At 43.2% G+C, this 18,291-nt stretch overlaps 1 protein-coding gene across 8 annotated transcripts in view; it reads left to right on the forward strand.

Annotated features, from left to right (window-relative positions):
- Positions 1–18,291, forward strand: part of LOC109895621 (cotranscriptional regulator FAM172A homolog) — a 262,316-nt gene that overhangs the window by 73,068 nt on the left and 170,957 nt on the right. For all 8 annotated transcript variants that reach the window (XM_031830434.1, XM_031830431.1, XM_031830427.1 and 5 more), the window contains exon 7: positions 702–917. In XM_031830434.1, the coding sequence (XP_031686294.1) occupies positions 702–917 (216 nt within the window). The remainder of the gene's footprint in view (positions 1–701; positions 918–18,291) is intronic.

Below are 18,291 nucleotides of genomic sequence, written 5' to 3' on the forward strand. Positions count from 1 at the left end.
TGTGCGTGTGTGTGTGTGTGTGTGTATACAGAGGGAGAGTGTGTGTGTGAAGTGCTGCCAAAATGGAAAAGGAATCCCTCCGTTTCCTGCTTTAGTTTGAGAGTGCTTGGGATAATAAACACACTTAATTAAAAATGTCTTCAGAGTTGAAGAAGTCACTAAGGCCTTGTGAAAACTTCCCCTGACCATAATAGTTTCTGCCTGTTTCAATTCCGAACAACTTACAGGACATTTTCTGACTTCCTTATCTTAGTTTTACAGCATAATGCCATTTAGAATTTGTTTGTTCATTTGTATTTTGTTTCTGTTAAACGTTGTATGCCCCTTGTTATCCTCACAAAACTTGAATTGCAGTTACACACACACACACACACACACACACTGATCACACACATGTATACGACAGCCCCTAACTTTTGAGATGAGTGATGGAGGGGTCAATTCATTTTGATAGTAAGTGACACCTGGCCTTTGGACCCAATGCTATTCACTATGGCAAGACTGACTGTCTCTCCCCTACCAGCCTGGCACAGATGCCTCTCACTATTGGCTCACTATTGGCCATACAATAACTCACTTTGATTATTGTATGGGCATCAACTGCATTCACCTAAACACACGCACACACACAGCCAGAGACACAGAAGTGAGTCGGAGGCAGATGCGTGGACTCTCTAACATTTGTGTGTGTTGTCTTCCAGGAAGGCTACGGCGTGATGGTGCTCAACCCCAATGAGAACCACCTGGAGGTGGAGAGGCCGGCCAAGCCCGCGCCCCTGCCCTCCCCCGAGGCCTCGGACGAACCCGCCGAGAAGAGAGAGCGCAAGGACGACCGGGAGAGCAAGAAGAAGAGGGACTTCTACGAGAAGTACCGCAACCCGCAGAAGGAGAGCGAGACCGAGCAGATCCCCATACGGGTGAGCGTGGGAGGGGCGGTGGTGGAGGAGGATAAGAAAGGGATAGACAGCGTCCTAAAAGAAACGATGGGGGAGGTGGAGAAAGGAGAGGAGGGAGGGCGGGTGAAGAGGGAAAGAGAGGCTCTTGTGTGGTCAGGCTGTGGCACATGGCACGCTCTCTCTTTCAATTTTCTCTTCCTTTCTCTCTCTCGCTCGCTCGTCAGAGCAACTCTGTCCCCTCAAACTGTTGACCGCTGGGATTATTGTCTTCCAAACACACACCATATATACACCACCTCATCCCACACACACCACCTCATCACACACACACACTAGCACATCACACATCGTCCACCTTCCCATAGACTCTCGTTCCTCGTCTCTGATTGATAATGGAATATTTCAGGGATCAAAACAAATACCTCCAGCGTTATAGGAAATGGAACCGAAGGAGCCTCAATTCAGTCCTTCTATCACACCTAACATAACCGGACTATGGTGACGTCGTCCTCAAAGGCTTTGACCTGTTGTCCATCCACACAGACCTTGTTTTTCTTTATGCGGTAGAGCGTTTGTAGGGTGCTCTGTAGAAGGCCAGTAGTTGTTGGTTTTAACGTGACGAGAATGTAAGGGGATGCTATCCTCTTTGTCTCGTCTCGGGTTGATGGCTGTAGCGTCACACCAGTGTGCGTGTACATGTGCGTGTGTACATACGTGTCCATACGTTTTTGTATTTGTGCTGTGCGTTCGTGCACATGCACGTTTGCGTGTGAGAGATGTCACTCGGTTGCCTCTGACAGGCCTTGTGGTCTCACAGGGACTGACGGGCTGTGTGTGAGCTGTCAACAGTGCCTCTTTTCTCTCTGCCTGGCTCTCCTGATAGTACCACACTCTAATATGGGCTCATTAGCAGTAGCGCTTTAGCTTACTCTGTTAGATCGCAAAAGCGTCTGCTAAATGCCATATATATGATTATATTATCGCCTTAGCGATGGCTTCAAGCCCCCCATCATCACTGTCTAGCTCACTCTTACATTAGACATGTTTTTTAGGCATCGTCTTTTTTTGGGCGTAAACTTTAAAGAAGTCGTCTTCGTGTTCATTGAAATACAACTGAAACAAAACATTTTTGAGTGTGTTTAGATGCGTAATGCACTAGGGTTCAATATTTTCCTGGTATTTTACAAATGATCCATCCTAACAATAAATCTCTTTTCTCCCAGGTGACCCAGTATTTCCCGCCAAAAAACGGAATTGTCATTCAAAAGCATTATAAACAATATAGAGTACCAGTCAAAAGTTCCATTCCAGGGTTTTTATTTATTTGTACTATTTTCTACATTGTAGAATAATAGTGAAGACATCAAAACTATGAAATAACACATATGGAATCATGTAGTAACCACAAAAGTGTTTTATATTTGAGATTCTTCAAAGTGGCCACCCTGCCTTGATGACAGCTTTGCACACTCTTGGCATTCTCTCAACCAGCTTCAGTCACCTGGAATGCATTTCAATTAACAGGTGTGCGGTGTTAAATTAATTTGTGGAATTTCTTTCCTTCTTAATACGTTTGAGCCTTTCAGTTGTGTTGTGGCAAGGTAGGGGTGGTATACAGAATATAGCTGTATTTGGTAAAAGACCAAGTCCATATTATTTCAAGAACAGCTCAAATAAGCAAAGAGAAATGGCAGTCCATCATTTTTTTAAGACATGAAGGTCAATCAATCTGGACTTGCAGTTGCAAAAACGATCAAGCGCTATGATGAAACTGGCTCTCATGAGGACCGCCACAGGAAAGGAAGACCCAGAGTTACCTCTGCTGCAGAGGATAAGTAAGTGCACTTCTGATTGCAGCCCAAATAAATGCTTCACAGAGTTCAAGTAACAGACACATCTCAATATCAACTGTTCAGAGGAGACTGCATGAATCAGGCCTACATGGTCAAATTTCTGCATAGAAAATGTGCCTCTACTAAAGGACACCAATAAGAAGAAGAGACTTGCTTGGGCCAAGGAGCACAGGCAATGGACATTAGACTGGTGGAAATCTGTCCTTTTTGTCCAAATTTGCTATTTTTGTTTCCAACCGCCTTCTCTTTGTGAGACGCAGAGTAGGTGAACGGATGATCTCTGCATGTGTGGTTCCCACCGTGAAGCATGGAGGAGGTGTGATGGTATGGGGGTGCTTTGCTGGTGACACTGTCAGGGATTTATTTAAAATCATTTAAACATGATGGGTTTATTATAGAGTTTTGATCTAAAATTCAAGCCCGATGCTACCTGGGCCCGATGAGCCATAGATTAAATACATTTTATGAGCCCTAAATAAAACATATTTAATGATCCCATGATATAGGCTACTGCACATTACACATGACAGAAACATATAAAAGCCCATAGATGTAGCTAGCTATATGCTCTCTTGGGTAAATAAATTAAACAAGCTCCAGTAGGCTAATCTTTTTGAGTGTGAACTATATTACTGTGGACTGGAATTACGCACATCGTTCAAACCGTGATGAAGCAGGGAGAGAACATGGGATTCTGGTGCAACACATGCAGCCTTCAAAGTTACAAGTATAGGCTAGGAAATTTGATTACATTTTTTTTAATGTACAGTAAATGGGCTTATTTGTATAATTAGTAGGCTGATGCATATATACCTTTTTGATAATATTTAGTAGCCTGCCTACCTCTTTCTCTCTCTATTGTTGGTTCATTCCTTCCTCGCTTTCAACAGTCAAATGAAATGAGTTTCGCTGTCCTTATCTTCATCATTCTAATGACATCCTTGAATAATACAGGACGAGAATTAGATGTTGAAGGCTTTCAGTTTTCTTCCCCAAAATTGAATGTTTATGGGTCTGAATAAATAATTGCTATAGCCTACTGCCATCGCGCGTTCGCTCTTCTTTCAAACTCCCCGTGAGTTCTATTGGCTACTACATTTAACATTCAGCAAACAATAGCTTCAAACATTGGTATAAGAAATGCTTAAATGATGTTCAGCAAGCTATTCTAGTCTGTCTTTTCCTGCATGAGACTCCAAGAGCTAAGGAGTGTGTTTTTTTAAGGAGAGGCCAGCGGAGCACATGTGCGTGGTTATTGTTCAAGAGACAGAGGCTAGAAGTTAGACGCTTGTTATCCATAACCCATCATGAATGAGCTAAATATAAGACTAATACTGCGTTGAATGAATTACCTGAAAGAGGTAGGCTAGGACATCTATATATAGGGCTGTACATCAATCTAGAACAGGATGATCTGTTTTGCATGCAATTTGAATGGAATTGATGGAAAGAGGCTCGCACGTGCACTGATTTTAAAGTAACAATAGTAGAGTGAAGCACGGTTTTAGAACTCTGCGGGTGCAAAGTAAAAACGAAGGTGACCCCCGAAAGCCAGATGGAGATTAGACACACATTTGGTCTTTATATTACTGTAGCACAGACTATGCTGCAGCAAATCTCAGCCTACCTGTCGCAAGAAACAAAGTCTGGGTCTGCATGAATTTTATTAGTCACTTGCGCTGAATACAACCTTACAGTGAAATGCTTACTTACAAGCCCCTAACCAACAATGCAGTTAAAAAATATATTTATTAAAGTGACTATGCAAGTAACAGACACATCTCAATGATGATGACAACAGAGAGTAGCAGCAATGCAAATAGTCTGGGTATCCATTTGATTAGGTTTTCAGGAGTCTTATGGTTTGGGGGTAGAAGCTGTTTAGAAGCCTCTTGGACCTAGACTTGTGGACATCTGGTACCGCTTGCTGTGCGGTAGCACAGTCTATGACTAGAGTGGCTGGAGTCTTTGACAATTGTTCGGGCCTTCCTATAACACCGCCTGGTTTAGAGGTCCTGGATGGCAGGAAGCTTAGCTGGGCCGTTCACACTACCCTCTGTAGTGCCTTGCGGTCAGAGGCCGAGCATTTGCCATACCAGGCAGTGATGCTCTCGATGGTGCAGCTGTAGAAGGTTTTGAGGAACTGAGGACCCATGCCAAATCTTTTGAGTCTCCTGAGGGGGAATAGGTTATGTTGTGCCCTCTTCACGACTGTCTTGGTGTGCTTGGACCATGTTAGTTTGTTGATGTGGACACCAAGGAACTTGAAGCTATCAACCTGCTCCACTGCAGCCCCGTCGAAGAATGGGGGCATGCTCTTCCTGTAGTCCACAATCATCTCCTTTGTCTTCATCACGTTGAGGGAGAGGTTGTTGTCCTGGCACCACATGGCCAGGACTACAACTGCGCTCCATACCGAGATGGTGTGTTCCCACCCAGAGCGTTGATGATTCATCATGCCATAGAGAAGACCGATTTAGACTTCACATATAATTTAACAGTTCAATTTCACGTCATGCTGTTCATTTAAATAATTTATTACAATATACCGGTTTCTCAGTTATTTATCCCAGAAAGGGGAGTGGTTATGTCAGTAAATCTCGGTAACCGGATTCCCGGCATTCAACCCTAGTATGCACAAACACATGCACAGATACAAGCGCGCGCGCGCGCGCACACACACACACACACACACACACACACAACACATACATTATAACACAAGGATCAAGGCTCTAAAGTGTCACCTCTGATATTGACCTCTTGGACGTTTTTTTTGTGTGTGTTTGAGGGTGTGTATTTGTATTTATTAGTGAAACCCCATTAGCTGTTGCCAAGGCAGCAGCTACTCTTCCTCGGGTCCAAACACATTAAGGTACTTACATCACACAACAACAAAAAACAACAAAAAGGTACATCATGTAACATTATTTCACCACTACATGTCTACCATACAAAAGTTATAATACCACCATACAACAACATTACAATGTACGTGAGTGTAAAGTGCGTGTGTGCCTCTGTATGCGTGTGTCTCTTCACTGTCCGATTTGTTCCGTAAGGTGTAATTATATCTGTTTTTAAAATCAGATGTTACTGCTTGCATGAGTTACTTGATGTGGAATAGAGTTCCATGTAGTCATGGCTCTGTGTAGTACTGTGCGTTTCTCGGAGTCTGTTCTGGACTTGAGGACTATGAAGAGACCCCTTGTGGCATGTCCTGTGGGGTTTGCATGGATGTCTGAGCTGTGTGCTAGTCATTTGAACAGACAGCTCAGTGCTTTCAACATGTCAATACCTCTCACAAAGACTAGTGGTGATGCAGTCAATCTCTCCTCTAGAGCCAGGAGAGATTGACATGCATGTAATCGATGTACATTTAAGGGCCAGTCCTGCTGCTCTGTTCTGGGACTACTGTTTTTGCCTATGTCCCTCTTTGTGACACTTGACCATATCACTGGGCAGTAGTCCAGGTGCAACAAAACTTGTTTTGTTGATAGCAATGTCAAGAAAGCAGAGCAGCACTTTATTACGGACATATCTTCACAAGTCTTACACACATGTTGCATCAACATGTTTTGACCATAACAGTCCTCAACTTGCTCAATTTCCACATTATTCATTACAAAATGTAGTTGAGGTTTAGGATTTAGTAAATCGTTTGTCCCAAATGCAATGCGTTTAGTTTTTTCAATATTTAGTGCTAGCTTATTACTTGCCCCACATTCTGAAACTGACTGCAGCTCTTTAGGTGTTGCAGTGATTTCACTTGCTGTGGTAGCTGACGTGTATAGTGTTGAGTCATCAGCATACATAGACACACAGTCTTTACTCAGTGCCAGTAGCAAGTCATTTGTAAAGATTGAAAAAAGAAAGGGTCCTAGACCACTGCCCTGGGGAATCCCCGATTCTACCTGGATTAAGTTGGAGTTAGACAGGTAACTCTCAATTAGACAGGTAACTCTCAATCCACGATATAGCAGGGGATGTAAAGCCATAACACACAAAGATTATGATCAGTTATGTCAAAAGCTGTACTGAAGTATATCAAAAGTTTATTTCAGCCAAACACCAGTAATTTGTGTAAGTGCAATACTTGTTGAGTGCCCTTCCCTATAAGCATGCTGAAAGTCAGTTGTTAATTTGTTAATTGTGAAATAGCATTGTATCTGGTCAAACACAATTGTTTCCAGAAGTTTACTAAAAGTTGGTAGCAGGCTGTTTGTGCGACTGTGTGTGTGTGTTACAGAGAGAGAGAGAGGTCAGACTTAGTGAGGAGCAGAAAGATAGAGCTGTGTGAGCATATCATCAGAGAGGAGATGAAGGGGAAGAGCCCATATTAATATCTTAATAAATATTTCAACTGGAATATCTCCAAATTCACATAATGAGGAGACTCTCTTTTTCTCTCGCTCTCTCTGAAACCTTTTGCACTTTGTGATGCTAGCAGCGTGAGATCGTTAGTGCAGTCCCACCCAAGGTTTTTCCAGTTCTGCAGGAGGCCATACAATATTTTTCACACTTTGGCATTAGCCTATAGTTGGGTCGTTCCACCAATTCAGTGCCTTTTGAGATGTGTAACTTGGTGCAAAAGTTTGATTTCACCTACTTTTAACATTCTCGCATAAAGAGCACATGTTCATTGTAATAAATAAGATGTTTTCCCACCTCGAGGTTGTAAATAAAATTACTATAGGAAGTGCCTATAAAGTGCCAAATAAAGTAACAGGGTTGACGATTTCATCTTAAATCAGCCATAAATCCCCTTTTGACAGGGGAAATGGAAGCAGGTGTGCAACTGGGAGGGGCAATTGACTGCAAGCCGGTCTATCTTTGGGTAACAGGGTTGATGTGTTATGAGTAGGACCAGCACACCTGCTTTTACACTATGATTTGACAATTAGATGTTCAATGTAAAAAAATAAATGTATGTAGAGTTTCACCATATTAAAAACGACTTCAGTTCAAATAAGTTAAAAAAATTAAAATGTTTTTACCTTAAAATGAATTACATAAATAATAGTTTTCAGAAATGACTTTGTCAAAGCAACAAAATAACTAGGGCTTTACAATGATAGTGAAAAGCTCACAACATTTTGGGGTGAAGTGTGTTAAAACTCTTCTATGAAGAATGGGGGAGGGGGTGTTTGCCGTTTGCCCGTGTGTGTGTGTTTGTGTGCCCACATGTATGTGCATATGTGTATATTGTGTGTGTCTACAAATTCTATATCTATGATTTTAAACCTCAAAATGAAGTAGATCATCCTTATGCAATATACAGGTAACTGCCAAAATAAAGGAAGCAGGTGCTTCCACACAGGTGTGGTTTCTGAGTTAATTAAGCAATCAACATCCCATCATACTTAGGGTCATGTGCAAAAACGCCTAGTTGCCCATTATTTTGGCTACTGTGGCTGGAAGAAGAGGTCTGTGACTTTTAAAGAGGGACCTAAAAGGGGGTTTAAAGGGTTTGTGTGTCTGTCTCACCAGATCTCAACCCAACACTTATGGGATATTCTGGAGCGACGCTTGAGACAGAGTTTTCCATCAACAAAACAATGGAATTTCTCATGGAAGAATGATGTCACATCCCTCCAATAGAGTGCCAGACACTTGTAGAATCTATACCAAGGTGCATTGAAGCTGTTCTGGCTCTTGGTGGCCCAACGCCCTGCTAAGACACTTTATGTTGATGTTGGTCATTTCGTCACGACTTTAAACATGATTTCCTAAAATAATCATGGGATAATACAAGGTCCTTGTGTGATTGGTTGACGTTTGAATTCTTCCAAGCACTCTTCTCTGATGCGTGGGTTCTCTTCTGATATAGTTGGGGCTTGTTGCTTTTGAGTTTGATCGATGAAGAGATACCGCAGGATGAGTCTTCTTACGGGGCCATACGGCACAGTGACCTCTGCCCTTTGAACTGTGACCTTAGACTCAGCAGGATGTTAGTTTATTTGACCCCCTCTCTCAATCGGCCCCGCCCCTTCTCCCCAGGACCTGGACCTCCTCAGCCACTCCCTTGCTTTTGGAGTAAGCTTCAAACACTCTCTCTCACTCACACACACACCACACACAGATAGACACACACACAGGTGTGGAGTATTATGCAGCAAAATGCAAGGGGGAGATGGAAATTAGAATCTATAGGAATATGGGGGGGGTGTAATAGTAATTAATAAAATGGCGAGGTGTAAAGGTTCAGGACAGAGTGACCATGAAACCATCACCATATCCAGGAGGATAGCAGTACAGTAGACAGTGTTCAACTCTCTAATTGACCTTTACTCTTTGTGTATTTATACTTCCTGTTATCATTCTCTGCATTGTTGGGACGGGCACTATAAGTAAGCATGTTTACCAAGCATATGGACGCATACAATTTGATTTGATTCATGCTCATCAAGATAACGTCCCCATAATAGCTCTTTTTTTACACTAGAACCGCCATAGGCCAACGGCCACTGACGTTTGATTTTGTATAAAATAAAAAAACAGCCCCCCTCCATCCCCCCCAATAGCTATGTCCCGCTCCTTCCCTAACTTTTCCTACATGTTTTTTAATTTTACATTTGTCCTAATTTTGAAATCACAAACAGAAAAGTATTTGGAGCCTTTTTTTAACTGTTATTTGACACCTATTCCTAACTTAACCCGCCAAGACAATGTGCCGTAGGATGTCGATACCCAGCCAGGCACTAATGCGTCTCTCTATCTTCACTGAATGTATGATGAATGGGTGATAATTGTGCACCTTACTTCACAATTGAATTTAAATTAGGCCTAACTGAATGATAAGGAGGGTGAAGTGGTTGGATTTTATTTTAGAAAGACAATAGTGTAACAACCTTGCGGGTTGATACCGTTCCCCTTTAGGTTTTACTTTGTAGAAGAAGCTGTTACAGGACTGTATTATTTACTGTAACTATAACTACTAATCACCTTTATTGTAAGTAAAAGGGAAAACATGCTGTGTGTTGCAGTAGGCCTTTAGAATGATGCAAAACATATCCTTGACTCTATCCTGCTTGACGAGCGGGAAACAAACAATACACTTTCAAATGCTTTATTTTACTAGGCAAGTCAGTTAAGAACACATTCTTATTTACAGAGACGGCCTACCCTGGTCAAACCCGGACGACGCTGGGCCTGAACTATACCGAAACTAATTTCACACATAACAAGAGTTAGCCTATAGACCAGATGAAATAATCAACCAGATGAGCATATTCTTTAGTTTCTACTACACTTGTACTACACTTCTACTACAAATGACTCTCATAATTCAAGAGGTGTCATTTTTTCCCCCCAAAGATATCCGCGCTGTGTCCGCGTTCAGGACGTGACCACTCGCGCGGCAGCATTGCTCTGGTTACTAAGCAAAAACGAGTAACATAATAAAATGTAAATATGCTATTCTGTGGTCAGTGGATGTATGGCCGGTAGAAACCAGATAGAAACCGATAAAGGAGCGTGTGACTTCAGTTAACTGGATGATGAGGAGGAGGGTGAAGAGGGTGATTGAATTGTATTGATCTGAGTGATGAAGGTGAAGAGGACGATTGAATTAAGAACAATAGTGGACTGGTGATGAAGATCGGTGGACGGTCTAATTATTTTATTATGAAAGCCTGGGGATTGTATGTTATCTCCCCTCTGAGAGTCAAGTCAGACACTGAGTACCGCATACAACGTTCACAATGGCAAGTCAGGCGGAGTCGGGCAGAGGATTGGATCGACGATGCCGATGAAGAGTTCTCATCTGATTATGGTGTTAACTTTGAGCCTCCGATGCCTGAGCCTCGCCGAAGAAAAACCAGAACAGAGCCAACTGAGGCGGTGAAACAGGAGTCTGGGAGGGATGGCACGGTGTGGGTTGAAAAGAGAGATGAGAGCGCAACAGGAAGGTGGCCTTCCCAGAATATAAGAGAAGGCCCTACACCTCATGCGTACGGACAAATTGCTTGTGCACTCAACAGTTTCTTTTGTTTATGAGACATGCTGATGTTGCAGCATATCAGACATGTGGAAATAGAAAAGGAAAACTTCTGTTTTTCAGTTTTGGTTAGCTGCCGATGTCGAAAAATCAAGTACACCCTCTGCACAAAACAACATACCAGTGGAGCTGTCCTCCACATCAGTGATGGAGAGTGGTAAAGCAACACTCACGGTGTTGGGGGGGGGGGGGGGGGGGGGGGGGGGAGAAGACACAATGTCAAGTTGGCAGGTGCACACGAAACAAGGCCCATGAAAGTGCAACCGATTTGTTTGTGGGGGGCTTGCTCACAGAAAGTCACGAAGCTGTGTGCTGACTGTGGACCCGAAGCATAAAGAGAAGACTAGATTGATTCATGCTAGGCATGGGTGTAACGGCACAACACAGTGTCCGATACAATGACTGTTTTTTTTTTACATCTTATCAAGAATATATTTCCACAAATATTTCTTTATACAATTGTTCATGCGTTCGTGCTTTTGTTTAGGAATGCAGCAAATAATTTCACCGGTGCACCTGGCTAGTTAATATTGTTATTATTGTCTTTTTCATTTGTACTTTGTCAAAAGAAGCTGCAACTGGACTTTGTTAATGACTTACTCTATTACTAATCAAGTCTACAAATCAAATGGATTACGCTGTGATGTTTTTATTGTCCGTTAAACAAAACATCCTTGACTCAATCTAAACAAATAACTCTTGTTCATTTTTGTACACTTCTACCGATGTTTTCATGCAACGAGTCCTTTGACTATAGTTTCTGCACTCTTTATCAAGTGTGGGCGCTTCTGTTCATGCACCCTTCGTGTTGATGTGCATCTGATGCTGAAGGAGACACCCGGCAGCGTTCTCTAGCGGGTAGTGTTAAGGAGATCCCCAGGAACTAAACTTTACTCTCTCTCTCTCTCTCTCTCTGGGTGTGTGTGCGTAGGGCTGTGATGATTCTGTGTTTTTCTTCTTCACCCCTCTTAGTCAGGCTGGGTGGGGGATCAAATCAAGCCTCTTTAGCAGGGGTTTTTCATCTATTCTATTGGCATTGGGATACCCCCTCTGCCCCTCTTCTAACCCCCACTGTGGAGCGGGACCACCTGCGCAAAGCCACACAGTCCCATACATACACACACACGCATACACAGTGGGGTGCCCCACACACACACACACACACACACACACACACACACACACACACACACACACACACACACAGTGGGGTCCTACACACACACACACACACATATATATATATATATATATATATATATATATATATATATATGTGTGTGTGTGTGTGTGTGTAGGACCCCATATATATATACACACACACACACACACACAGCCAGCCAGCCAGCCAGCCCCCAGATAGAGTTGAGTTGATTAATACGCTTCCTTACACACATTAATAAGCCCTTAACTGCTTTTAGGATTCTTACTTTTTAGCCCCTGGTTCATAGTGTGTAACCTCTCAACCTTGGCTAATCTCTCCTCTCTTAGAGATCACAGTCCATTGGCCCATGTTTAGTGATGTCGGCCGAATGACAGAGAGAAAGGGAGAGGATGGGGGGAGGGATGGCGGGAGACGAGGAAAGGGGGTTGCTCCTAGCACTTTGCCATATAGAAGTTTGGGAGTTCACTTTACTCTGAATTTTAGCACTAATCCAGTTACCTATTTTCTGTCAGCCAAGCGGAGGAATAGCAGGAACAAAACCCACATTCATGGCTTAAGAAGCTTCCAAAGATTTCACTCAAGGCTGACTGGCTCGGATTAGGCCAGCAGCTTCTGGAAAAAGAGCAAGGGGACAAAAAACAGAGTGGAGCCTTTCTTTAAGCGCCACTTATTCTTGTAAATGACTGGAATACTTTTTCCCCCCCTTTTCCCCCCCTTCTCCGTCGTCTCGCTTTTTCTCGCGTCTCGTATTGTTGCATTTTTTTTTTAAACGTTCATAGAGAGAGATGGAAAGAGAGGGAGAGGCCCTCATGTGTTTCTTTTCTTTTCCCCCATCCTTTATTCATCTCTCGAGTGCCATCTCTTGAAGTGTAAGATCCTTATGATTGCGAAGTGAAAGCTTTTGAGTCAAACATTTGAGTCCACCCCCACCCCCCCCACTTCTCTTTTAAGCGTTCGCTGGGACAATAACTCTCCAGCAACAATGGCACTCCATTTCGGCAATGTTTTCACATTTTGTCTTTTCTGTTTTTATACAGTTATGTACTTACACACATCTGTCAAATTCCGTGAGGGCTACTGGAATCGCAGCACAGTGCACACCATACATAACACACTGTTTTTGTGTACTGTGTCGCTTGGCTAGAAAAAGCGGATGGTTCCTTGTATTTACGTTACTGCAGAAAGCATTGTGTGTAGAATCACTTTTAGATGGGTTTTCTCAACGGTTTCACTGAAGGTCACTGAAGGAAACAGAACCTGCTACGTTGGGAATTGCGTTGTGGGGTTGCTTTTTGTTCCAGATGGTGAATGTGTGCCACAGGGGGGGGGCATAGACAGGTTTTGCAGGCATGCACAATGTGTGTGTAAGAGTGAGCACCATCCATTATTTAGGCCTGGTTTCTCCATGGTTTCTTGGTGTTTCTCTAGTCCTCCAGGGGCAGTGGGATTCGTGTCCAGGGCCTTGTTTAGGAGATGTACGGTTTCCCAGTGCCTGCCTGCTACATCATGCCCTGAGGATTCCGACACACTTACCCACTCTCACTTGTGTGTTTCACACACAAACACACAAACACGGGCGGATATGTATTCCAGCTTGGTTCCAAAGGCTAGCGCCGCGAAGCCACGCTCCGTGTCACCTTCACCCCCACCGACTCTCACTTTGCGCCGGGGCAATTATGCTGTTGTGCCTTATTTGACCTTTGACCCCTGCTCGAGCCAGGATGTGATGCTCAGCATATCCAAGGACAGGGAGGGGCTCTGGGAGCAACGTCATTAGCCTCTCAACTCTGCGCACTTGGCCATCGTAAAGGTCAATGACCAGGATCTGTGGCAATTCACCTGCAGCAGAGCGTGTGTGTGTGTGTGTGTACATGGGAGAGAGCCATGTACTGTAGCACCTCTTAGATCACTGCTCCCAATCTTCCAGTCAGGTCAACCATCAAACACATCCATCACTCTCCCCTCTCTTCCCCTCGTCCCTCACCCTCCACCATATCCTAACTGCAGCCTCTGGTCAAGCTCGAACAAACGCTGGCATGTCTGCCTGCCCGCACTCCTTTACCTGATGTCAATTAATGGCTTGAAGTAATTTCGTCTGACAATCCCTGTTCCCAGCGAGAGGCTATAGCAGACATGTCACTGAGATGACCTTTGCGCCCATGTGCAGCCAAGAACAGTTTTTTTCTCATCTTAAGAATTTCAGACAAACCAGGAAACTTCCTTTGTACTTTGTTAATGAGTTATCGATTTGAAACAATGCCCTGGCAAATATTGTCTGATTAGCTTGATTCCAGCAAGGTCACAGTGCTATAGAGTCTCAATGCGATCATCTTTTGGGTATTTGAGCACGTGCACACACACACACACACGCACACGCACACACACACACTGTCCGTGCATCTCTGTCTCTCACTCAGTCTAACACTCAGTCTAACACTCATTATCCCTTCTTTTTTCTTTCTCTCTTTCTAGCAACTTGACTTTCCATAGGCACTACCAGCTAATTACCCACAATGGTACAGTAATCTCCCCCCCCCCCATCTCTGCCACGAATTTTCTCCATATCGTCTCCTCAGCCTGCAGACCGTTGTGTCTTCGTACGATTCCCAGCCAACTTTGTCTGGAAGGAAAGCGTCTGAAGGGGAAGAGCGCTCGAGAGAACACCTGACGAGTCCTTGTCCAAGACGTTGATTGGAATTCAATTGCAAACGGGGAGTTTGAGTGAAGGTCCACATCCTAATAGCGGCGATGTTAATAACAAGCTATGTAATTACCTGCGCCCGCCGCTTGTTTAATATTTAATAATTAGCCCAAATGAAAATTATTCACTTACCCGCTGTAAGGGACATGTTAAATATTCAAATGAGCGGGCTTCGGGTGTGTTTACACACACGCTCACGCGCGTACACACACACACACACACACACACACACACACACACACACACACACACACACACACACACACAGAGAGAGATTGAATGAGAGAGAGAGGTGTACATGACCTGTGGCTTAGCATTTGGAAATCACTGACCTAACTTCTATTGCTCTCTCTCTCTTTTCCCCCAGCATCCCTCTCACTCTCTTTATCTATCACTCTCAAGTGCTTTTTAGACAGACAGCGGAATATCGCACATCATTTTTTCGAACTACCCCAAGATTGACAACAGCCTGTCGTTTCCAATGGGAGCAAATTAATCATAGTGGGCCGAACAAGCAAGGAGGATGGCAGAACCAAGCACGATCGAGCCAGATCCTATTGGCGTGTTCTAGCATGTATTTGGATATTTCCGTTAGGGAACGCCTACTCTGTGAAGTGCACGTGGGCAATAAATCTAATCAACCTTGCACTCCTTCTAAACAACACCGTCTTTTGAAACTTTGGCAAAGGGGAAAGTCTAGAAAACTTAGTCCTCTCTGTTCGTAACAGATTTTAGCTTTGGGAACAGAAAACTGTATTGAGATCAAAAATATTTAATTTAATTTGCAGAATGTCGGCCAAAATTCATCTTCTACCACTGCCGGCCACTGGGCTTCACCTCATCACCATATTTAGTGTTGAGTGGAAATGCTAACCGGATGCCTCATTTATTCCCCCCCTTGAAACATCGGTCTCATTGTTCTATCTTAGACTGTGCGCTGTCACCAATGTGACAGCCGACCGGTGACCATAGCAACGGAATTAACAAACATTATTGACGTGCGAAAAAAATCATTCATTTTAAATGTGACTGTAAACTGATTGTGTTAGCCAGCTATCTAGCTAGAGTGGGCAAGTTAGCTGATCCTGCTGTTGGACGTACGTGCTAACATATCACCATGCAGGCTACATATTCTACTGGTCAACAACGACTGCACCACTAGGATAAATAGAGTGGAATAGTATTTGCCCTGCCTTGGCTGTGCGGCTTCCACAGGCGTGAGCACCGTAGGTTGCCCCCCCCCTAGGGGAAGCCTAGGCTTCACTGAAAATTAATGGGCCACCCCGTCTGCCGGGTGCTGTCTGTCAGGGCCCTTACTCTTGTCAGTGTTGCTGTTGTTTGAGCACCTATAAGTCTTCGTTGCCCAGTGTTTTTCTGACTGTATGAGGGCTATGGCTCTCTTCTTCTGACTACTAGAAAGCTCAAATGGCACCCTATTCCTTATGCAGTGCACTACTTTTGACCAGGGCCCATAGGGAGCCATTTTGGATTCAGTCTTAGTCTCTGTAGAGTCCACTTCCAAGCTTCCCTGAGGTCTTTAGCTTTCACTCTGTTCATCAGGAGGGACTCCGGCAAAGGGAGAGAGGGAGGGAGAGATGGGGGGGTAGGGGAAGCCTGTAGTGGTTGTTTGTCGGAGTGTGTTGATGCTGTTAGATTCATTGTTTCCTGTGTTGATGGGCTGGGCCGTTTGTCTTGGCTTTGGTGCTGTTATTGTGGCCGTAGCAGGGTGCTCTCCTCTCCCTGCCTCTCATTACTGTCCTGTAAACAGAGAGCAGGAACTAGGGAAAGAAAACACACAGGGAGTTTCTGGAGGACTGTGGGAGTGTGTGGGCCTCAGTGGTAGGAGGGGTAGGATGGGTGGAGAATGGAAAGCACTGTTAGCCTCTGTAGTGCCGATACACTTTCTCACAACACAGAGCAAAACTAGCAAGCTGGGCAAAGTCCGATTCTGACCTGTCGAGGGCGTTGGTCAATAGATACTTTAGTGTGTGTGTGCGTGCGTGCACTCTCGTGCTTGTGTGCAAGCGTACAGTGCCTTCAGAAAGTATTCACACCCCTTGACTTTTTCCACATTTTGTTGTGTTACAAAGTGGGATTAAAATTGGTTGAATTGTAGTTTTTTGTCAATGATCTACACAAAGTGGAATAATTATTATCATTTATTTTTGATGGAGAATAATATATCTTCATTAGATAAGTATTCACACCCCTAAGTCAATACAAGTTACACTCACCTTTTGCAGCGATTACAGCAGTGAGTCTTTCTGGTTAAGTCTCTAAGAGCTTTGCACACCTGGAATGTACAATATTTGCCCATTATTCTTTAAAAAATGTGTCAAGCTCTGTCAAGTTGGTTGTTGATCATTGCTAGACAGCCATTTTCAAGTCTTGTCTTAGATTTTCAAGCCAATTTAAGTAACAACTGTAACTAGGAACATTCAATGTCGTCTTGGTAAGCAACTCCAGTGTATATTTGGTGTTGTGCTTTAGGTTATTGTCCTGCTGAAATGTGAATTCATCTCCCAGTGTCTGGTGGAAAACAGACTCATCCAGGTATTCCTCTAGGATTTTGCCTGTGCTTATCTCTTTTCCGTTTATTTTTATTTAAAAAAAGAAGCTCCCTAGTACTTTCCAATGACAAGCATACCCATAACATGATGCAGCCACCACCATTCTTGAAAATATGAAGAGTGGTCCTGTCTTGTTGGATTTGCACCAAACATTTTATTCAGGACAAAAAGTGAATTTCTTTGACACATTTTTTGCAGTATTACTTTTAGTGCCTTAGTGCAAACAGGATTCATGTTTGGAATGTTTTTTTCTGCATATGCTTCCTTCTTTTCTCTCTGTCATTTTGTTAGTATTGTGGAGTAATTACAATGTTGTTGATCCATCCTCAGTTTTCTCCAATCATAGCCATTAAACTCTGTTTAACTGTTTTAAAACCACCACTGACCTCATGGTGAAATCCCTGAGCGTTTCCTTTCTTCTCCGGCATCTGATTTAGGAAGGGCACCTGTATGTTTGTAGTGACTGGGTGTATTGATACACCATCCACAATTTAATATTAATAACTGCACCATGCTCAAAGGTATATTCAATGTTTGCTTTTTTTAAAAACCCATCTACCAATAGGTTCCCTTTGTGAAACATAGGAAAAACCTCCCTGCTCTTTGTGGTTGAATCTGTGTTTGAAATTCACTGGTTGATTTAGAGACCTTGCAGATAATTGTATGTGTGGGGTACAAAGATGGGGTAGTCATTTAAAAATCATGTTAAACACTATTATTGAACACAGAGTGAGTCCATGCAACTTATTATGACTTGTTAAGCACACTTTTACTCCTGAGCTTATTTGTATTTATTTTTTATTCTGATAAAAATAAATTTGACAATATACATAACAACACTCAAACAGAAAGACAAACACGCACAATACAACACATTTGGACAATACAGTCATCAGCAATGCCATGGTGTACCTAATACAAAAATACATTTGTAGCAAAACATTTTTAGCTTACGTTCTATGGCATATGGAGCATTTTACCCATATAATAACATATTTGCTTTCATTAATAGAATTCAATAGATCTCGACTTTGTCAAAGAAATATGCCTGAAGAGTTTCCCAACAACCCCCTTGCTTAGCATCTCCCTCTTTCTTTGATGCTGTTG

The sequence above is a fragment of the Oncorhynchus kisutch genome, linkage group LG8, assembly GCF_002021735.2.
Source record: "Oncorhynchus kisutch isolate 150728-3 linkage group LG8, Okis_V2, whole genome shotgun sequence".
NCBI classification, from domain to species: Eukaryota; Metazoa; Chordata; class Actinopteri; order Salmoniformes; family Salmonidae; genus Oncorhynchus; species Oncorhynchus kisutch.